General features: G+C 49.3%; 2 protein-coding genes across 5 annotated transcripts; both read left to right on the top strand.

The window, feature by feature from the left end:
• The first annotated feature begins 2,099 nt into the window (after positions 1 to 2,099).
• ECH1 (enoyl-CoA hydratase 1) lies at positions 2,100 to 11,245 on the top strand. Of its 3 annotated transcripts, none has more exons than XM_019979443.2 (10): positions 2,100 to 2,256; positions 3,136 to 3,337; positions 3,466 to 3,554; positions 9,168 to 9,292; positions 9,377 to 9,425; positions 9,563 to 9,627; positions 10,209 to 10,279; positions 10,365 to 10,436; positions 10,700 to 10,850; positions 11,033 to 11,245. In XM_019979443.2, the coding sequence occupies exons 1-10, from the start codon at positions 2,205 to 2,207 to the stop codon at positions 11,135 to 11,137; spliced, it is 981 nt and encodes a 326-aa protein (XP_019835002.2). In that variant the 5' UTR covers positions 2,100 to 2,204; the 3' UTR covers positions 11,138 to 11,245. The 3 variants fall into 3 exon arrangements, with proteins under 3 accessions (XP_019835002.2, XP_019835001.2, XP_019835003.2); XM_019979442.2 differs by lacking the exon at positions 2,100 to 2,256 and adding an exon at positions 2,273 to 2,448; XM_019979444.2 differs by lacking the exons at positions 2,100 to 2,256; positions 9,168 to 9,292; positions 9,377 to 9,425 and adding an exon at positions 2,275 to 2,448.
• Positions 11,246 to 11,391: 146 nt separating this feature from the next.
• Positions 11,392 to 19,539, top strand: LGALS4 (galectin 4). Of its 2 annotated transcripts, XM_070770982.1 has the most exons (11): positions 11,392 to 12,704; positions 13,027 to 13,115; positions 14,844 to 15,048; positions 15,872 to 16,006; positions 17,739 to 17,765; positions 17,870 to 17,896; positions 18,010 to 18,048; positions 18,450 to 18,479; positions 18,771 to 18,859; positions 19,055 to 19,220; positions 19,302 to 19,539. In XM_070770982.1, exons 1-11 carry the CDS (start codon positions 12,660 to 12,662, stop codon positions 19,446 to 19,448), a joined length of 999 nt encoding a protein of 332 aa, XP_070627083.1. In that variant the 5' UTR covers positions 11,392 to 12,659; the 3' UTR covers positions 19,449 to 19,539. The 2 variants fall into 2 exon arrangements, with proteins under 2 accessions (XP_070627083.1, XP_019835004.2); XM_019979445.2 differs by lacking the exon at positions 11,392 to 12,704 and having other exon boundaries at positions 14,018 to 15,048.
• The last annotated feature ends 1,919 nt before the right edge of the window (positions 19,540 to 21,458 follow it).

The following is a 21,458-nucleotide window of genomic DNA, read 5'->3' as shown; positions in this document are numbered from 1 at the left end:
GGAGGGATTGGGGGCAGGAGGAGAAGGGGATGACAGAGGGTGAGATGGCTGGATGGCATCACCGACTCGATGGACGTGAGTCTGAGTGAACTCCGGGAGTTGGTGATGGACAGGGAGGCCTGGCGTGCTGCGATTCATGGGGTTGCAAAGAGTCAGACACGACAGAGCGACTGAACTGAACTAAACGTACTACCTCTAAATTTCTCTCAAATCTTGGTACCTGCTTAGTGGTTCCAGATAACCAAACAGTTCTCTGTCTTCCAAAAGACCTTTACCATCTGACACGTGAAGAAGACAAAGTGGGACTTACCTAGCAAGTCAAGGGTGCAGCCAAAAGGGGAGAAAGAAAGCAAAATACTCACTTCAATCCCATGTGTCAGGGACACCTGTTCACCTCCTACAAGAGCATACTTAAGCACTTCAATAGCACTTAAAAAAAACACACAGGCTTTAGAGTGCTGGCTCAGAAATAGTGGCCCAGGGGCTTGGTGGCTCCATGGCATGTGGAATCTAACCCCACTGATCCAACCTGTCCCTTGCGTAGCAGGGTGGATTCTTTACCACTGGACCACCAGGGAAGCCCCAGTTTTGTTTTTTTATACTCTAGGGTTAACCAGCTTTTTCCAAAGTCATTTTATTTTTGAAAGAAATTTCAACATGTACTTACTGTATATATAAATCCCCTCTTTAGCACTCCTGAAGCTCAGAGACCTTGAACTAGTGACTTCTCCCCAGCCAGTTTTATCTGCATACAAATGTAAAATATTATGACCCCTAGCAAGTGAGGAGGTAGATGTAACATAGTAAGACCCCCACCCCCACCAGCCTACTAGGGGCCTTGGTTTAGGGAGATACAGACTTGAAGATGGGCTTCCCTGATGGCTCAGTTGGTAAAGAATCCTGCAACGCAGGAGAACCGGGTTCTTTGGGTGTGGTGGGGCAATTCAGATTACACAGAGTTTAACGTTGGCCCGTCTGTATTCACATTCCCTTATGTGGATAACTTTGGTGGGACCTGTTTTTTCCTTTTCAGTTCAGTTCAGTTGCTCAGTCGTGTCAGACTCTTTGCGACCCCATGAATCACAGCATGCCAGGCCTCCCTGTCCATCACCAACTCCCGGAGTTCACTCAAACTCACCTCCATCGAGTTGGTGATGCCATCCAGCCATCTCATCCTCTGTCGTCCCCTTCTCCTCCTGCCCCCAATCCTTCCCTGCATCAGGGTCTTTTCCAATGAGTCAACTCTTCACATGAGGTGGCCAAAGTACTGGAGTTTCAGCTTTAGCATCATTCCTTCCAATGAACACCCAGGACTGATCTCCTTTAGGATGGACTGGTTGGACCTCCTTGTAGTCCAAGGGACTCTCAAGAGTCTTCTCCAACACCACAGTTCAAAAGCATCAATTCTTCGGCGCTCAGCTTTCTTCACAGTCCAACTCTCACATCCATACATGACCACTGGAAAAACCATAGCCTTGACTAGACGGACCTTTGTTGCCAAAGTAATGTCTCTGCTTTTGAATATGCTATCTAGGTTGGTCATAACTTTCCTTCCAAGGAGTAAGCGTCTTCTAATTTCATGGCTGCAGTCACCATCTGCAGTAATTTTGGAGCCCCCCAAAATAAAGTCTGACACTTGTTTCCACTGTTTCCCCATCTATATCCCATGAAGTGATGGGACCAGATGCCATGATCTTAGTTTTCTGAATGTTAAGCTTTAAGCCAATTTTTTCACTCTCCTCTTTCACTTTCATCAAGAGGCTTTTTAGTTCCTCTTCACTTTCTGCCATAAAGGTGGTGTCATCTGCATATCTGAGGTTATTGATATTTCTCCCGGCTATATACAAACGCATGATTGCAAACTTGGAGATTGGCAGTTATTTCGCCATTATGCCCGTGGACATTCAGTTGTCTCCAGTTTCTCCTTTATGAAACAGCTGTGGTGAACTTTGAACACAATGTTCAAAAGCACTGTGAACTGTTTTCTTAGGTCAGGTTTCTACTGGGTTAAAGGTTTCATGCGGAATCACTCTAATGGCCGGCGAACTTAGAAGACTGTTTCCGGTTGCCCTTGATAAAGATGGCGGAAAGGGGGACCGTCTCCGCGGTCAGCCTAGGGCTTCGATGCCCTCACCAAGCATGGCGGCCTTTTGTGCCCGCCCCCATCGCTTACTCTCCTCGCCTTACACCACCAGTCAGTGGCAATGGCGGCAGCGTTTGCGGCTGTTCGGCGATTCGGCAACTTGCTTATCCCGCGTGAGTCACCTCTTGGTCTTTGAGGGGTCCTTTGAGCTGTCGTGCTGTCATCGCGACAGTTGGACAGAGAGGCCTGTCCAGGGTCACCGAGGGTTCGAACCCCTTATTAAACTCACGGGTCTATGTGCCCCCATCCAAAGGGCTTATGTCTTACAGTTGGGCCGCTGACAAGCTCAGTGTACTCAGTCTGGGGTGAGTACCATGATCACAGGGCTTTCTGGGTGGCGCTAGTGGTAAAGAACCTGCCTGCCAATGCAGGAGACTTAAGAGACACGGGTTCGGGTCGGGAAGGTCCCCTGAAGAAGGGCAGGGCAACCCACTCCAGTATTCTTGCCTGGAGAATCCCATGGACAGAGGAGCCTAATGGGCTATGGCCCAGAGGGTTGCAAAGAACGGGCTAGGGCCAAAGGGTTGCTTCACGACTAGAGCAACTTAGCGTGCACCACAGTCATGGGTCTGAAGTGATCCTCAGGCTGAGGCCTCGGATAAGTGCACCTGAATCTTAAAGTCTGGTGGTGGTGGTGGTACTTTAGTCACTCCGTGGCGTCTGACTCTTGTGACACCATGGACTGTAGCCTTCCAGGCTCCTCTGTCCATGGGATTTCCCAGGCAAGAATACAGGAGTGGGTTGCCATTTCTTTTCCAGGGGATCTTCTTAATCAGGGCGGTCAAACCCGGTCCTCCTGCATTGCAGGCAGATTCTTTACTGAGTGAGCCACCAGGGAAGCCCCTCTTAAAGTCTGTATCCCCTAAACCGAGGCCTCTCATAGGCTGTGTCCCCCAACCTAGTGTCAACTGAGATGTGTACCCTCTGCTTTTGAAGGTGCTGTGCCCCGTATTCAGGGTCATCAAAGGCACTTCCTACCTCTGTCTCCCCAGGATTGACAGCCTCCAGCAACCTGGGTCTCAACCTTCGCCCAATGAGTGCCTTTACACAAGAGGAAGCCTCCAAAGCGTCCCCAGAAGAAGCCCCAGGCCACAGCTATGAGTCCCTTCGGGTGACAGCTGCCCAGAAACACGTTCTGCATGTGCAACTAAACCGGCCTGAGAAGAGAAATGCCATGAACAAGGCCTTCTGGAGGTCTGGCCTGCAGATCCTGGAGGCCTGCCTGCACGAGGAGGCAGGGGCTGGGGCACTGGGCAGGGGAGGGCCTGGGGGCAGGGGATTCCCACCCCAGACACAGCCCTTCCTCCTTTCCCCTTCTGCAGAGAAATGGTGGTATGCTTCAACAAGATTGCAGAAGATTCTGACTGTCGTGTGGTGGTGATCTCTGGTGCAGGAAAAATGTTCAGTTCAGGTAGCAGCTGCTCTCCACACCCACCCCTGCCAGTCTCCCCTGCTCCTGGGAGTAGAATAATGCTTCATAATTAGGGTTTTAAGCAGCTTCTAAATTCTGCTTTATATGCATGCTAAGTCGCTTCAGTTGTCTGACTCTTTGCGACCCATGGACTGTAGCCCACCAGGCTCCTCTGTCCATGGGGATTCTCTAGGAAAGCATACTGGAGTGAGTGGCTGTGCCCTTCTCCAGGGGATCTTTCTGACCCAGGGATCAAACCCATGTCTCATATGTCTCCTGCACTGGGAGGCGGGTTCTTTACCACTAGTGCCACCTTTTACTTGGGGAAGGTCTGCTTAAATCATTTTCAAATGTAGAAATTAGTCCAACAAAAGACAGGATCACGGGCTCTAAAGTCTGGTTTTCACGCTGAATCTATGGCCTTGATGAAGGCCCTTGACCTCTCAGTCTTTTTTTGGGTGTCAATAAAATGTGTTGTGATAATTACATGCTTTCTGGGAATTCCGTATCAAGTCCAATGTTAGGATTTGGTGCTTTCACTGCAGGGGCCCAGGTTCAGTCCCTGGTTGGGGAACTAAGATCCTGCCAGCTGCACATGAAGTGGCCAAGACCTTTTTTTCTTAAATACATGTTTTTGTGCAATTAATTTTGAACCTACATGAACTGATTTTCTGTTCATGTCTATTGGGTCTTTTGATTGTCCCACAAGTCTATTCATCAGGTTGGATAATTTCCATCGATCAGGTTCATCGTCTCCTTTGTCTTCTCTCTTCTGCTGTTAAACCCATCTAGTGATTTTTTTTTTTTAATTTCAAGGTGTAAAAAACCCAATACTGCAGAGCACAGTAACATGAGATATGCCTGTATCTTAGTTTCCTTTTTTTTTTTTATAGTTTCCATTCTTCTGCTGAAGTTTCATATCTTTTTATTCATCACAATCATATTTTTCTTTGCATCATTCAGCATGGTTACAATGGCTGTTTTTAAAATCCTGTCTCCTGATCCCAACATCGGGGCCACCTTGGGGTCAATCTCTGTTTATTACCTTTTCTCCTGAAAAAAAAAATGAGTCTCATTTTCCTGTTTCTTTGTTTTTGGAGTAAGGTTGGATTGCATGTATCCTGGATGTTGGACTATGGAAGAAAATGATATGGAAATTCTAGATCCTATTACATAATTCCAGAGTGCTGAATTTCCTGTTTTAGCAGCTACGTTGGTATCAGTTTTTAAATCTCTTTGCTGGGCTGTAGGTCTGGTTCATGGGTCTCTTGTTATAGAGATTTGGGCAGAGCTTATACACAGAATCTGGGGCTCTCCTCTCTGGCTGTCTGCTTTCTGGAATTTTACCCCTTCATTTTCCATCAGTTGAGGTCCCCCTGGACTCTGTCCTATGGTTCTTCAGGCACAACTTCACCCTGTACTCAGGTTAAATTTAAAAAAAAAAAACAGGTAACTCACTTGGCTGGTTCCTTCTAGAAGAATCTGCTTGGTACCCTCAGGTAATTGGACCTTGTTCATCTAGGGCACATAGTTGGCATCTGTGGGAGGCTCTATGCCAGAAGTGAGGGATCACATACACTGATTTCTGCACAGGGCGCAGCCCAGTGCTGGGGACCCAGTGGCGACTGAGATAGCCCCAGGCCCTGCCCCTCCTTCAGTGGGGAAGACTGGACATTAAACAATGTATTTCTTTGTGTTTCCTCTTTCCTTCTGTTCTATTTCTCTGTAACATCTTTGCCTGTCCCTTGTTTCCTTTTTCTGTTCTTCATTTCTTTGTTCATCCATTCAACATTCTGCGAGGTCACTCCAGTGTCAGCCCCCTTCCTGGGTGACCCCGACCTTGAAATAGGAAGCAACCTCTTTTCTGACCCCTCATTCTGATGAAGTGCAGGATGAGGGTTCATCTCTAGCTGTGCCTGGCCAGAGGTCCTCATCTTTCAGCTCTCAGTTGATTGTGCCCATTTTGTTCCATTTTCAACCTGAAGGCCAGAAAGAAGACATTTAGTTTAATTAGCAGTTTTAAAGATTGAATGAAACTGCTAATTAAAAAAAAAGTAGTCCAGACTTTACATTTGTGGAGTGTCTCTGAGCACTTTACACATGTTAATTAATTCTCACCACAGCCCTATGAGACAAGCTCAGTCATCATCCCCATTTGATAGATGAGGAAACTGAGACCCACAGAGAGGAAGAAGTGTGCCCAGTCCTCATTGTTGGGATTTTTGAATGTGGGCTGCCTGGCTGCAGAATCCTTGCCCTTCACCACTAAGTGACTATGGCCCAGGTGTGTGGCAAGCTGATTCAGAGTATTCCTGGCCCAGTAGCCAGCCACCTCCCACCCCTGCCACCTCCACACACCTTCACCTCTCTGTGAGCTTCTGATCTGAAGACAATGGCGATGCTATGAGCACCCATGGGTGCAGTGGTAAAGAATCCACCTGCCAGGCAGGAGACACAGGTTCGATCCCTGTGTTAGGAAGATCCCCTGGAGAAGGACATGGCAACCCACTCCAGTATTCTTGCCTGAGAAATCCCATAGACAGAGGAGCCTGGCAGGCTACAGTCCATGGGGTCGCAAAGAGTTGGACACAACTTAGCAACTCATCACCCCCCTCATCAGGTTGCATCGAGGATTAAATGAGTTAATAGGCACCAAATGTTAATTCATGTGAAACTTTTATTGATGTAGCTGTTATTCTTGATGATGATGAATAACTTAATTATGACAGTGAATGAGATCTGAAACATTTAGAGGTTCCCAGGGAATGAGATGAGAGACTCCTCAAAAATGAGTTCTGGCTCTGGAAGGGAAAGACCTCGTACCATGGTCTGGGGCCCTTTATTCCAAGGGGTTGCAGACAACCACCCATGTCTGCAGATCCAAGTAGGGCAGATAAACCAGCAAAGCCCGTGGGAGGAGGTGTCGCAAGTTGCCAAGCTGAGCTTGTTCTGGGAGTAAGCGTGGTTCCCACTGAGTCATACAAGCTTCTCGGACCTGGTGTGGAAGCCAGCAGATGCCTACAGACTGATGCAGGTGGTTCTGGCCTTGGCAGAGATGGAATGTATAACAATAGGACCTATTGTGATGCCATTACATGCCAGGCACTGCTCAAAGCGCCATGAGCTCTGTCTCTTGAATCCTTGCAGCCCCATGAGCTCTAGGGAGGGTTTTAGCCTCAATTTTCAGAGCAGAAACCCAAGACCCAGAGAATGGAGTGACCTGGCTGAGGTCACACAGAGTTCTTTTTTTTTTTTAATAATTTTATTGTATTTATTTTGGGCTGTTCTGGGTCTTCATTGCTGCAAGGGCTTTTCTCTAGTTGTGGCGAGCAGGGGCCACTCTCTAGCTGTTGTATGAGGGCTTCTCATTGTGATGGCTTCTCTTGTTGCGGAGCACGGGCTCTAGGGTGCAAGGGCTTCAGTCGTTGCAGCTCCTGAGTTCTAGAGTGCAGGTTCAGTAGTTGGGGTGCCCTGGTTTAGTCACTCCACAGCATATGGGATCTTCCTGCCCAGGGATCAAACCCATCTCACCTGCATTGGCAGACGGATTCTTTACCACTGAGCCACCAGGGAAGCCCTATTTTATTTTTATTTGAAGGATAATTGGGGTTATATCCTACTCATATTTAACTTGCACAAATTCAGCTCTACCAAGTCAACACTCCTCTGTTCTCGCTCATTTAAACAAGCTGCAGAGGCCACAAAGCTATAGAGGGTCAGGGGTGTGGCCAAATGTGGGACTGATTTTTCCAGCTTTGTCAAATTGCACTGTTCAGACAAGTGAAAAATGAGAATGATTAACCTCAGGAAGAAGAAAATTCTGCTCAGAACCATCCTGTAGCTCCATCTCACTCAGAGTCAAAGCCAAGTCCTCCTTTTGGCCCACGAGGCCCCACAGAATCTGCCTCTGTCACCTCTCTATCCTTGGCTCTTCCTACTCTCCTTGTTCACTCTGCTCCACTATGCTGGCCTCCTCCATGGTCCTCACGCAGACACCAGGGGCACTCCCACCCTAGGGCCTCTGCACTGGCTGTCCCTAACATTGAGAACTGTCTTATCCCAGATATCTGTACAGTTTCCTCCCTCTGGTCCTTCAGATCTTTACTCATATGTCACCGTTTCAGTGAGAGGGTCCCTGACCACCCCAGTTAATAATGCAACAGCCCTCACTGCACATGGCGTATGCCTGTGCACATGCGCACGTACGTGCGTGCACACACACACACACACACTCACACTCCATTCCATTTCCCTCCTTTAATTTTTTTAGTACTTTTCTCCACTGGACAAAATGAATTTTCTTGTTTGTTTCCCCCTAGAAGAGCAGCCCCCTGCGGGCAGAGCTTGTTGTCTGTGTTGTTCACTGATGAAGCACCTGCTGTGTACTAAGCTGTGTTAGGCACAGGGATAGAGTGGGAGGCAAAAAGCCAAACGCCTTGCGTGCACGCACATGCCTGTGCATGTGTATGTGTGTGTGTGTAGCTGACAAGCTCCTCTGCTCATGGATCTCACATCCTAGAGAGGGAGACAGGCACACAATTATGTGATAACAAGAGGGCAGTGTGGGAGGCACGGCAAAGGAGGTGAAGGGTGACAGGCAGCTATCGAGCCAGGGTGGGGAGGAGGGCCTCCCTGAGGAGGTGGACTTTGCCCTGTGGCTTGAACAGTGTGATGGAGTCAGTCTTGAGACCATTGCTGGGGAAAGGCTGCTCTAGGCAGAGGGAGGAATAGGCATGAAGGCCCCAGGAAGGGAATGTGTCGCGTTGTTGTAACAGCTGGTGGAGGCCTGCGTGCCCAGTGGAATAGGTTAGAAATGGTGCTTGTGCAGAGTTGGTAAGGTCCTGGTATAAGACCCCGCATTTTGTTCTATATGAGAGGGATGGATGGATGGGAAGAAGAGAGGGCCCTGAGGTGATCACAAGGGCCCTGAGGCTGTGTGTGAGGAACAGAATGTGGGAGCAGGTCAGTGGAGGAAAAGGTCGAACTTGGGATTGTCTTAAGGTTGGAGTGACAAAGACTGCTCCATTTCTGACCTCCCTGTCTTAGGAAACATTACCACCTTTGACGAAATTAGTGTTAGTTGCTCAAGTCATGTCCAACTCTTTGAGATCCCATAGACTGTAGCCCAGTCCACAGAGGAGCCAGCCCTTCTGTCCATGGGATTTTCCAGCAAGAATACTGGAGTGGGTTGCCATTTCCTTCTCCAGGGGATCTTCCCGACCCAGGGATCAAACCCAGGTCTCCTGCATTGAAGGCAGATTCTTTACCGCCCAGAGCCAGCTGCATGGCTCTGGGTTTGAAATCTCAGTTCCACTGCTCACAAGCCAGGGTGACCTTGGGCAAGTGACTTAAGCTCCCTGTGCCTTAGTTTCTCCCCCGATAAAATGGAGATAGTAATAGGACCTACCTTAGAGGATCACTGTGAGGCTAAAGTGAGCAGAGACTCAATACGTGTTAACTTGTATTGCCCTTCACACCCCAAATGCAACCCCTCCAGAAGTCCTGTGTGAGTTGCTTTCTCCACTGTGGTGGTTTGCCTGGCCTATGACCTCTAGTCGGGGCAATGGGTAGGGCCTGGGAGGCTAGGTGAGCCTCCCCACATCTCCCCACCAGGTATCGACCTTATGGACATGGCTTCAGACCTCCTTCAGCCCACAGGTGACGACAGTGCCCGCATCAGCTGGCACCTCCATAGCCTCCTCACCAGATACCAAGAGACCTTCAGCGTCATTGAGAAGGTGACTCTGGGAGTCTAGCAGGGTGTCCCCCCAACCTGCTGCTCCCGGACCAGCCTTGACCCTGCCCTTTCTGTCCCCTTCCAGTGCCCTAAGCCGGTGATCGCCGCCATCCATGGAGGCTGCATTGGCGGAGGTTGAGTCTGAACCCACCCACCCCAGATCTGTTGCTAGTTAGACTTTGCCCCAAGGTGCAAGCCCCTGCTCCCCACTCTGGGAATGGGTGTGGGTCAGTCCTGTGGTTGTTCATTGTCTCTGGCCTCTACTTCCCAGGAGTGGATCTCATCACTGCCTGTGACATCCGATACAGTACCCGGGATTCTTTCTTCCAGGTGAAGGTGAGCCATTCTCCCAAGCTTCTGCTCCCTTGGGTCCTACTGAGGGCTGAGAAATGAGTGGCAGAGCCGGGTCAGAGCAGGGACGGAGCAAGCTAAAGGGGGTGGGAGTGAGCCTCTATGGCTTCATGGAAGAGTTAGAATTGAATCTTAAAAAGTAAAACTTGGCCATTGAGGACATCAAGGGGAGGTCACGGAGTCAATGTGAGGTCAAGAGTGAGTCAAGGTGTGGGGGAGGGGAAGAGGGTGGGGGCTTTGCTCAAGTCAGTGCTGGAGTGGGTGGGAGGCAGGATGGAGCTCATGGATGGAGGGGGTCAGGGCAAGGCTTTTCCTGGAGATAGATGCAGCTGACTTCAAAGAGTTGGGAGGACAGAGGAGTTGGAAGGTGGGCTATATTCTAGAGCGAAGGAACCTATATGGGCAAAAGTCTGTGGATGGGAATGAAAAGGGGTGTCTGGGAGGGGCGTCTCCGAGGTGAGAGTGTGCTGGGACTCTGAGGTAAATGCAGAGTTTCGCTGGCATTGAGGCTGCAGTGGGGACAATACTGGGCAGAAACCAAGCACTAACACTATGGCTTCCCCCAGGAGGTGGACGTAGGTTTGGCGGCAGATGTGGGAACCCTGCAGCGACTGCCCAAAGTCATCGGGAACCAGAGGTGGGTGAGAGGAACCTGGGGAAGGGGACAGCAGAGCATCTCCTAAACCGGATGCCATCCTCTTGCATGTCCTGCCCTCTTGCAGCCTGGTCAACGAGCTGGCCTACACTGCCCGCAAGATGATGGCTGATGAGGCCCTGGAGAGTGGACTGGTCAGGTAAGGGCTGAGGCCTGTGCTGGATAAGAATTCAGGGACAGGCAAACTTGGGTGGGGCTCCCTGGATTCCCATGCACCTTAACTCATGGATTCCAAGTGGCCTCCTCTCTGTGGGTGGTCTGGAGTCTACTGCCTTGCTCCGATTGGTCCATTTCACCAGTGCTGTCTTCCACTTTCTACTGCGATTGGTCACTTCTTCATCCATGGGAGGGAGAGGAGAGCTCTTCTCAGATTGCCTGATTTCCTATTCCTTTCATCCTCAGCCGGCTCTTCCCAGACAAGGAGAGCATGCTTGATGCGGCTTTCACCTTGGCAGCTGAGATTTCCAGCAAGAGCCCCGTGGCGGTGCAGAGCACAAAAATCAACCTGATCTACTCCCGCGACCATTCGGTGATGGAGAGCCTCAACTATATGGTGAGACTCTCCATCCAATCGGTCACACCCATCTCTGATTCCTTGAGTGACCAATCAGGACCCAGCGGCCATTTACAGGCCTTGTCCTCTGATTGGCTCGCTGCTATCTCCCTCCCATTTTTCATTGGTCCAACGAAAATCTTCCTGTATTCTTTCTATTACCGGCTGCCATCTTTATCCAGAAATCCTGGAACATGAGCATGCTACAAACAAAAGACATCATGAAGTCTGTCCAGGCCGCAATAGAGAAGAAGGATCTGAAGACCGTCTCCTTCTCTAAGCTCTGAGAGGCCTGTCATCCCAGGTCTTGACGCAGGGGTCTGGCTTTGCCCTGCCTCCTGCCTGCATGTTCTCATTCACGGGAAGGGAGGATTCATAAAGATGGTCCAGCTTGCTGTCTTCTCAAGTCTTCCAGTTTTTATCTTTATGACACATTTCTTCCTGCCTTATCTTTGCCCCACGAACAGTAAAGCAATGTAAAGAACCCGGTGTCCTTGTTGGAAAGAGAGGCGAGGCAGAAAGAATAGGTAGATCAATGACCCTGGGGGCTCTAAGGACCACGGTTGTGTTGAATGTTGGGAATAGAGATTTGACCAATTGGGAACGGGAGCTGTGCAGATGATGACCATTCAGAGTGTTGGTGGGCAGGCCAGGCCTGGTAGAAAGTCATGTGATTCCCTTTAGGTTGATGAGGCTACAGATGGTCTCCCTGCCTGCTTTATGCTTAAGGGCAGAGTCTACCCTGCCTGGTACCCACTCACCACAGAACATAGTGGGATCTGGTGCTGGAGTGTGGCTAGGAGTCAGCTGCTACACACTCTTGGGCCAACTGCCTCACTTCTTTAGGTTTCGAGTTTTCCATAGGTAATCTCAACCTCCTGGGGAATTAGGACTAGGCGCTTTCACTGCGGTGGCCCAGGGTTCAGTCCCTGGTCAGGGAGCTAAGATCATACAAGCCTGGTGGCACTGCCAAAAAAATTAATTAAAAAAAAACAACTAACCTCCTGGATTTATGTTTGGAAAGAGAGCAAAGTATTATTTTCCCTCTGTCTTTGAGTATTTTAGCATTACTTTGGTGTCTTGTATATGCCACATCCTATTCTGCATATTTATTAATTTAGTGACTACTTTCAAGGACTCTATGAGGTTGATACTATTAATATTCTCCCATTTAACAGACAGGCAAATGGGCAAATTGAAGTGAAGGCACTGACCCAAGATCAAAGCCAAGAAATGGCAGAGGAAGGAATTCAACCCAGAGCTTCTGGCTCCAGAAGTTGGTGATCTAAAGCACTACATACACAATATAATGTACATAGTAGAGCTATGCAGTGGGCAAGCAATAAATTTAGGTCTTTTCACAGTTCCTGGGGGTACCAAGAGTGCCCAGGTCCTCCCTGCTTTCACTTTTTTCATTGCCCATCTGTTCTGAGCCACTCCTTTTAGCCTTGCCCTGCCCAACCCTCCTAGCCTCACCTTCCCTCTGCTAACAAAGGGCCAGTCAGGTTTTATGGGCTCTGATAAGGGCCAAAGTTCACCAGCACTTCCTCTTTACAAAAGAGCCTAGAGCGGCTCTGAGCTCAGTTGCACCAGGGTGGCCCCAGTGATCTGGATGCTGGTTGGTCACTAGTGAGGCTGGTAAGAGAAGGGAGCCTGGGATGTGCAGAAGAGAGACCCCACCATGGACCCTGCCCTGCCAGCCACACCCTTATCCTCAGCTATAAGAGCCACCCACCACCTGCTAGCTGCCACCATTCACGACTCCTGCAGCTTTTCTCACAGGAGAAGTCACCAGCCCAGCCTCTAAAGATGGCCTTTGTCCCTGCACCAGGCTATCAACCCACCTACAACCCGGTGAGATACCCTAACCCCGGGGTTAGCTCCACCCGGACCTCCACGCACCCATTTATCCTCATCCTGAGCCTCAGAGGCACCCATCTGTGACCCTTGGGGCTGATTTACCCAGTAGTGACCCTGGAGCCTGACTTACTCCCACTCTGACTCTCAGGCTATTTGCTTCCATCTCTAACTCAGCTCTCTTCATCTCACTGATCCCTCCCACTTTGGTTTCCTCTCCCTTGCTTAATGGAGTGGGGCTGGAGGGGCTTCTGAATAAGTGGTAAGGGCTGCAATAGGGAGATGGCCTTTGAGGCCCCTCACCCAACCCCATCTGCAGACGCTGCCCTACCACAACCCCATCCCAGGAGGTCTCAGAGTTGGAATGTCCGTTTACATCCAAGGAGTGGCTAGCGAGCACATGAAGAGGTAAGACCCTCACCTGTGCCAGGCGAGCAAAGGAGGAAGTGGGGAGAGAAGGGGGTGACTACAAATGGGGCTTCCAGCCCAAATGCAGGAGGCCTACTTCCCTTCCTCCACCCTGGCTGAGAAGAGGACTCTATGTCACTGCATCGGATGGCCAAAGACCAGCCCTGGTCTGGGGAGTCCAGGGTTTGGTGATCAGATCAAGAGGGGGACCCTCGGGACTGGGAGGTGTCAGGGAGACTCACTATGACAGGTGGCCCCAAACTTGGAACACTGGATTGGAATTGATGGGTATGATAGCATGAATTAAGATCATGGGCTCAGAACTGGTCCACTTGAGTTCACATCCCAGATCTGTCACTTACCAACAGTGTGACTGGGAAAGCTCTGTGTGCTTTACTTTCTCATCTATAAAATGAGTTTTGAGGATTCAATGTGTAAAATGTGTAAAGTAGTATAATCAGTGCTACAATAACTTAGCTTTTAAAAAAATGTTATTTTATTAATTTATTTACTTTTGGCTGCCCAGGGTCTTCATTGCTGCATACAGGCTTTTCTCTAGTTGCAGTAAGGGGGCATTACTCTCTAGTGGCAGTGTGCGGGCTTCTTATTGTGGTAGCTTAGCTTGATGTGAAACACAGGCTCTAGAGCTCGGGCTTAATAGTTGTGATGCATGGCCTCAGTAGTTGCTGCTCACGAGCTTAGTTGCCCTGGCACACCTGGAATCTTCCCAGACCGGGGATTGAACCCGTGTCCCCTTCACTGGCAGGCAGAGTCCCAACCACTGGGCCATCAGAGAAGTCCTTAGATTTTTTTTTTTTTAATTTTATTTTATTTTTAAACTTTACATAATTGTATTAGTTTTGCCAAATATCTTAGATTTTTTTTTTATGGCTTTAAAATAGGATCGTCGTTTCTTTGTTCATTTTTTATACATCCGCTGAGCGCCCACTCTGTGCCTAGACGCTGGGAACAGCAGTCAACAGGACAAAGATCCCTGGAGCTGACATCCTAGTAGAGGAGATGGATAAAAAATAAATTTAACTCAAATATACAATTTGGCAAATGGTGATAAATGCTATGGAGACAAATAAGGAGAGAAGAGAGATGGGGAACAGATGTGGGGGAGAGGATGTGGCATTGTCCCATTAAATAAGGTGGCCAGGGAAGGGAACTTTTCAGCAAAGACCTGAAGGAGGTGAGGGAGGGAGTCTGGGGTGTGTCTGAGGTGTATCTGAGTGCAAAGTCCTGAGGCAGGTGTGTGCCTGCACCCTTGCGGTAATTTGTGGGATGCTGATGTGAAATGAGCTGTGGAAAGTGCTCGGATTTGGGTCTTCCGGACGACAGAGAATGAGATGGTTGGATGGCATCACTGACTCCATGGACATGAGTTTGAGCAAGCTCCAGGAGTTGGTGATGGACAGGGAAGCCTGGCATGCAGCAGTCCATGGGGTCGCAAAGAGTTGGACAGGACTGAGCAACTGAACTTAACTGAGAGTCCCTCTGGCTGCACCTGGGGAATGGGCTTCAGGAACTGGGGACCGGGATAAAGAGACTTGAACTGATAGATTTCAAGTTTGTCGGGGCAAACGCAGGAGTCCCAGGGCTGGTCCTATTTGAAACTGGGTGGGGGAAGGATTTCTCATAAGGACAGGGAGTAAGCGACGGGATAGCGATGGGAAACTGCCCCTTGGAGTGCGGCCAGGGGTACAGCCCTCCGTGTCCCGCCAGGTTCTTTGTGAACTTCGAGGTGGGGCAGGGCCAAGGGGCAGACGTCGCCTTCCACTTCAATCCCCGCTTTGATGGCTGGGATAAGGTGGTCTTGAACTCGAAGCAGAACGGCTCGTGGGGCCAGGAGGAGAGGAAAATGAGCATGCCCTTCCGCAAGGGCGCGGCCTTCGAGCTGGTGTTCATGGTCATGACGGAGCACTTCAAGGTCAGAGCCGTGGGGGCGGGGCCTCCCCGCCCCGCTCCTCCCTCCCTCCTTTTCTTCCTTTCTTCCTGCCTGCCTGCCTGCCTTTCTTCCCTTACTCCTTCCCACCCGCCGTTTCTTTCTTCTTTTTCCCTCTCTCCCTTTCCCCTCCCTCCTCCCTTTTTTCTTTTCTTTTCCTTCTTTCCTGCCTATTAGCCAATTCTTTTTCTTTTAATTTTTTTTTCATTTTAGAACTTTTTAAATACAAATTCTCTCATCTCTTTTTCTTATTCCCATTCCTCCACCGTGGAGACCCTTCTGACATGTTTCGCGTTTATCATCTTGCCCCTCTGTGTTCTTGTGAGATTGAGATTTGTGTTAGTCGCTTCAGGCGTATCCAACTCTTTGCCACCCCATGGACTGCAGCCCGCCAGGCTCCTCTGTCCCTGAAATTCTCCAGGCAAGAATACTGGAGTGGGTTGCCCTTCTCCTCAGGGGATCTTCCTGACCCAGGCGTCGAACCCAGGTGTCCCCCATTTCAGGCAGACTCTTTAACTTCTGAGCCACTAGGAAAGCCCAAACACACGCAAAAGGAAGCACCGAATTGTGGGAAACCCTCCTCTCCTGGGCCAGGGCTGATAGCTGTCAATTCCAGGTCTGTCTGCTCCCATCTCTACCTGCCACTTCCCCTCCCCTATCATTTAACTGCAAATCCTAGATATCATATAATTTCATTCATAAATATTTTTGTTTTGACCCCATGTCAAAAAGCTCCCTATTGCCTGCTTCCTGTTTCTGCCTTCCCAAGGTCATGGGTGCCGACTCTGACCTTACCCCTGCCCTCCAGGTGGTGGTGAATGGGACTCCCTTCTATGAGTTTAAGCACCGGATCCCGCTGCAGATGGTCACCCACCTGCATGTGGATGGCGACCTGATGCTTCAATCAATTAACTTCATTGGAGGCCAGCCTCCCTCAAACCAGGTGTGTGGTGTCTCTCTCTCCTGTCTGCTTGTTTCCTTCCTTAATTCGTGCCCATGTTTACTTATTTCCTGGGCACTTTCTCTGTGCCAGACCCACTGCTGGGTGATTCCACGGACCCAGCGGCAACCAAGACAATCTACTGGGAAGATGGCTCTGTTGCCAGATGGTGGTGGCCACAGGTGGTCAGTGCGGGGGTGGGAGGTATACAGGGGATTTGGAGAGTCTTTCTTTTTCTAAGGTATTTGAACCATTTTCTACACCATCATTTTGTTTATTTTCACTTATTTTTTTGGCTGTGCCACTTGGCTTACAAGAGCCTTGTTCCCTGACCAGCGATTGAACCCTGGCCCTTGGTGATGAAAGTGCAGACTCCCAACCTCTGGACCATCAGGGAATTCCCTGCAGGGTCTTAAGGAAGGACTTTCTGAAGGAGACATAGGTGTGTGAGCTGAGTCAGAAAGCACAGACCCAGTGACCAGGAAACCCACTCCCAGGTCCATAGTGAACGATTGGCCACCAAAATACAGGCACTAGAACCCTCCCAGCAGCACCACTTGGAGCAGCTCAAACTCCATACCCCTGGCATGTCGTTTAGCTGAGGGCTCTCCCCTTCCCAACCTGTGAGTCCCCCAGTCCCTCCCAGGGGAAAGTACTCTCTGACGATCATCAGCCCCATTCTACAGATGTGGGAACTGAGGCACAGAGAGCTTAAGTAACTTGCCCAAGGTCTTGGAGCTTGTAATTGGCAGAGGCACAGATCAAACCACTCTGCCTCCCCAGTGAGGAATGTCTTCATCCATAGGTAACCTCAGGCCTAGGGTAACCTCATTTTACTCTTGCGCTCCATCAATGTATTGTATTATTTTTTTAGTTTTTATTTATTTATTTTTGGCCTCACTGCCAAAAATGAGGGAATTCCCTCATCAATGTATCTTAAAAAAAAAAAAAAAATGGAAATTCCCTGGTGGTCCAGGGATTATGACTTTGTTCTTTCACTGCTGAGCAATTGGGTTCGATCCCTGGTCAGGGAACTAAGATCCCACCAAATGCACAATACAGGCAGGAGAAAAAAAAAAATGAAGCTATTTTTTAAAACTGGCTTAACACAGAAGTCAAGGCAGAAAGGAGTTCATTAGAAACAGAGAGAAAGGGTAAATAAAAATTGTCTAGATGGGGGAAAAGGTTTTCTGGGCACAAGAAGCCACAGTTGAGAAGGTGAGGGCAAGTGAGAGAGAAACAAAGGCAGGGAGAGCCAGAGACTGAGAAAGAGAGAGTCTCACACAGACTGAAAATGCCTGAGACAGACAGGGGAGAGATGGGAACTTGGCTGGTAAAAGCACCCCTGGTTGCCTCAGGGTGGTCACGCAGAGTGAGGGGCAAATCGTGGTTGGTGATGAGGTGAGCAGAGTATTATGTGGGCTTGGGAGGTGTTCTGAGGATGCTCACTTTATTGCGGGACTCCTGGATTGAGGAGGGAGGTGAGGAGTGGATGAGGGTCCTGGGACAGCAGGACGCCAGGAGGGGGCAGGTATCAGCCTTGTCCTAGAGGGGTGGGGAGAGGTGCACTGAAGATCCCTAAACTTGATGAGTTCCTTGCCATGAATGAGCCATCTGGGCACACCCAGAGTTCCCATGGATGGTGGTGGCGGGCTGCCCTGGGGCAGGCATCCTTGACACCTTCCAGGCCCTAGTTTGGGGCCCCCCTCATTGCCTCCTTCTCCTCTCTCCACAGATGCCCATGCCTGCTCAGGCATACCCAGTAAGTACCTGCTGGTGGGTGATGGACTTCCCCTCGAGGTGTGGGTTCAGTGGCTGAGGAGGCCCTGGGGCCCCCCTCATTGCCTCCTTCTCCTCTCTCCACAGATGCCCATGTCTGCTCAGGCGTACCCAGTAAGTACCTGCTGGTGGGTGATGGACTTCCCCTCGAGGTGGGGGTTCAGTGGCTGAGGAGGCCCTGGGGCCCCCAGCCTCTCATCACTCATGTCTTCCTTCTATCCATGTAGAGTCCCGGACAGTACTATCAACAACAAAGCAGACTGCCTGTAAGTGGGACAGTGTATGGCCATTTGGGTGTTGGGTGGTAAGAGTTGGGGGTGGTCAGATTGGATCCCAATTGTATTAATCCAGCACCTAGAGATATGCCTGCATGTAGTAGCTGTTGTTGTCGTTTAGTCGCTCAGTCGTGTCTGACTGTTTGTGACCCCATAGACTGTAGCCCGCCAGGCTCCTCTGTCCATGGGATTCTCCAGGCAAGAATACTGGAGTGGGTTGCCATTTCCTTCTCTGGGCGAACTTCCCAACTCAGGGACTGAACCCACATCTCCTGCATTGGCAGGTGGATTCTTTACCTCTGAGCCATCAGGGACTGCCCCTGTATGCCATAGGTGTGCCCTAATTTTTGTCGAATATTACAGAATAGTATCTCCTCTTCCTCACTTCACAGACCATGGAGGGACCCCCAGCCTTCAACCCGGTAAGGTCTCTGGCAGGAGTTTAGGGTTCTGTGGTGGGCAGTTTGTGGGAAAACAGGAGTGGGAGGTCCTGAACCACTGGGAGCCCTGAGAAGTTTGGAAACAGAACGGGCAGAGCACATTTGGGACAGGAGGTGGGTGGGGAGAGGGTAGAATTGGTGGTCGGAGTCGGTGGGGCTTGGAGGTTTGGAGCGTTTCCCAGGATAAGTGAATGCTCCTCTCTGAAAATTCGTCCCTGCCTCTGGCTTCTGGGGACCTGAGAGATGTTGGGGTGTTGTGTTTTCTTTCCACAGCCTGTGCCATTTAATGGGAGACTGCAAGGGGGGCTCATAGCTCGAAGAACCATCATTATCAAGGGCTACATACCCCCTACAGCCAAGAGGTACAGAATCTAGATTGAGGTGTGAAATCTCTGTCACCATCATCGCTCAAACCTAGGAGTCTGAACCCCTAACCCCCTCCTCCTTTGGAGACCCCGGAGTCCAGGCCCCAGTTCCCTCTTTCCTTGGGGAGCAAGGTGCTCCCCCAGCCCCCCTCCCATACCCCCACCTTACTCCTGCCTTCCTCTGTGCCCCAGCTTTGTCATCAACTTCAAGGTGGGATCCTCTGGGGACGTGGCTCTGCACATTAACCCCCGCATGACCGAGGGCGCTGTGGTTCGGAACAGCTTTCTGAATGGCTCTTGGGGATCTGAGGAGAGGAAGGTCCCCTACAACCCATTTGGTCCTGGACAGTTCTTTGATGTGAGTCTGGGGTTTCTTTCCCTGCTTCCCTCTGAAGCGTCTGTCCTGGCCCTGGCCTCATACCTGCCCTTCTCCCTGCAGCTGTCTGTTCGTTGTGGTGCAGATCGCTTCAAGGTGTATGCCAATGGCCAGCACCTCTTCGACTTCTCCCATCGCCTCTCAGCCTTCCAGAGGGTGGACTTGGTGGAGATCCACGGTGATGTCACCTTGTCCTACGTCCAGATCTGATCTATTCCTGGGGCCATAACCCTTGGGAACACAGAGGAAGATCCTGTAGGACCCTTTCTAAGCCCCTAATAAAATGTCTGAGGGTGTCTCATGAATGTATGTGACTCCATTCACTTCCCTCATTGTCTCTTTTTGATTCAGCCATCCAGTCATCTGGTCATCCATCTTCTCATCATAATAAACCTAGGCCTTTGAGTGTATCAACCCATTCACTCCTCACAATGCCAGTAGGTAGGAACTATTAATATCTTCCATGTGTAAATGATGAGGAAACAGGCAAAGAAAAATGAAGTTCACTGCCTAAGGTCACAGAGTCCTTAAATGGCAGAACCAGGATTCAAATAGAGGTGGTCTGGTTCCCATGCTCAACCACTGCGTAGTCTTGTAGTGAGGATTCCTAATAATGTACTTTTACAGCCTTGAGAAATTTCACAGAAATAGCACCTGAAAAAACAACATATTATGTTTTTATGTTAATGACTATCTTTCATGTTTTTCTTAAGAATGATCACCTTGTTACAAACTCCAAGGCCAGACCCAGAAGGGAGTATGACTGGGATCATGAAAACAGGGACCTTGAAACACCGGGTTGGCGCCAGGCATGAACGCTGCCTAAGCACTCGTTAATTGTTCCCGAGACTAGCCCAGAAGGGAACGGCCTGGGATAAGCACAAGGAGATCTGGACTAAGTCAGTGTAGTTCATTACGTTTAGAAGTACATGATTAACATAACGTGTCTTGAGAAGGATAAGATCTGAGAAAGCCTTGTAGTCTGCAATTAGGAATAAAAGCTGAACTCAGAGTGGACTCTGCCCCTCAGTCCAATAGAGGCTGCAGGTCCCCTGACCCATTGCACCAGATTTCGTGTTCTGGCTTCATTCTTGTCACGTGCTCCTGGACCATTAGGGCAACATAACCTGTTGTCCCATCCACCACTATATCCATCTAACCAAAAGTCCATAGATCTATTCAACATCTAAACATCTAGCCACTCGCTAGTCCATTTATCCATCTGTTCAGCCATCTTTTCATCCAACCCTTCATCCATCCACCCATCCATTCATCTCTCCACCTCTTTCATCATCCAGCAATATTTCTAAACAGTCATGCAAGCATATGTTCATCCATCCACCTAAATATCCAACCATTCATTCACTCATCAGTCAATCTTCCTTTCCCTTTATCCATTCAGCTCTGTGTTCATCCACTCATCATCCAATCCTTCACCTTCCATCTATTCAAGCATCTATTTACTCATTTATTAGTCCATATGTCTATCCATTCAGCCATCCTTACATCCAAATTTCATTCATCCATTCATCTCTTCACTCCTTCATTTGTCCATGCAATTCTCTGCCTTACAGCACATCCATCCATCCATCCATTTGTCCATTCACCTCTCCATCCAGTCATCCATTCATTTCTCCATTTATATCTATCCATTCATCCATTCATCTCTTCATGATTAATTCCTGTTTATGCACCCATTTATCTCTTCATATGTCCACTAACCATCTGCCATTTATTCAGACATCCCTTTATCATCACCTTTGTGTTGATTTAGTAATTCATTTATTTATACTTTCTTGCATCCATTTATTCCCTTATAATTTGACTTACTCACTTGCTTGTTCTCATATCCAGTTATTTGTCAGTGCCCACTCAGTTGCTCATTCAGTTTATTGTCTCATTCATTCACCTAGTCTAGTTCTCAAATAGTTCTATGTTGCAATCTCCTGGGGAGTTTTTAAAAAATATTGATATCTGATCCCAACCCAGACCTTGATTAGATTAAACTATATAAAAATACCATTTTTGTAGGTTTAAAAGTGCTTAAATGTCAATCATTCCATATGTTCCAGCCTGGTATATCAGTAGCAGGTCCCAGGCATCAGTATGTTCATTTAGTTCTTCAGATGATTCTATGGATTTGTCAGACTCTGATAAAAGATGTTCCTCAGACTCTGGATGGATGCTAGGAGGGGTCAGGAAGGGAGGAGGGATGACCTG

The sequence above is a fragment of the Bos indicus genome, chromosome 18 (assembly GCF_029378745.1).
Source record: "Bos indicus isolate NIAB-ARS_2022 breed Sahiwal x Tharparkar chromosome 18, NIAB-ARS_B.indTharparkar_mat_pri_1.0, whole genome shotgun sequence".
NCBI classification, from domain to species: domain Eukaryota; kingdom Metazoa; phylum Chordata; class Mammalia; order Artiodactyla; family Bovidae; genus Bos; species Bos indicus.
Note: the sequence above shows the minus strand (reverse complement) of the source record. Positions and strands in the feature narration are given on the sequence as shown.

Bases quoted from the DNA above. Each gene is read 5' to 3' on its own strand.
- ECH1 (XM_019979442.2), top strand. From the start codon at position 2,379: ATGTGCCCCCATCCAAAGGGCTTATGTCTTACAGTTGGGCCGCTGACA. The intron at 10,280-10,364 runs GTGGGTGAGAGG...GCCCTCTTGCAG, and splicing joins AAAGTCATCGGGAACCAGAG to CCTGGTCAACGAGCTGGCCT. The intron at 10,437-10,699 runs GTAAGGGCTGAG...TTTCATCCTCAG, and splicing joins CTGGAGAGTGGACTGGTCAG to CCGGCTCTTCCCAGACAAGG.
- LGALS4 (XM_070770982.1), top strand. From the start codon at position 12,660: ATGGCCTTTGTCCCTGCACCAGGCTATCAACCCACCTACAACCCG. The intron at 16,007-17,738 runs GTGTGTGGTGTC...CTCTCTCCACAG, and splicing joins GCCAGCCTCCCTCAAACCAG to ATGCCCATGCCTGCTCAGGC. The intron at 19,221-19,301 runs GTGAGTCTGGGG...TTCTCCCTGCAG, and splicing joins GTCCTGGACAGTTCTTTGAT to CTGTCTGTTCGTTGTGGTGC.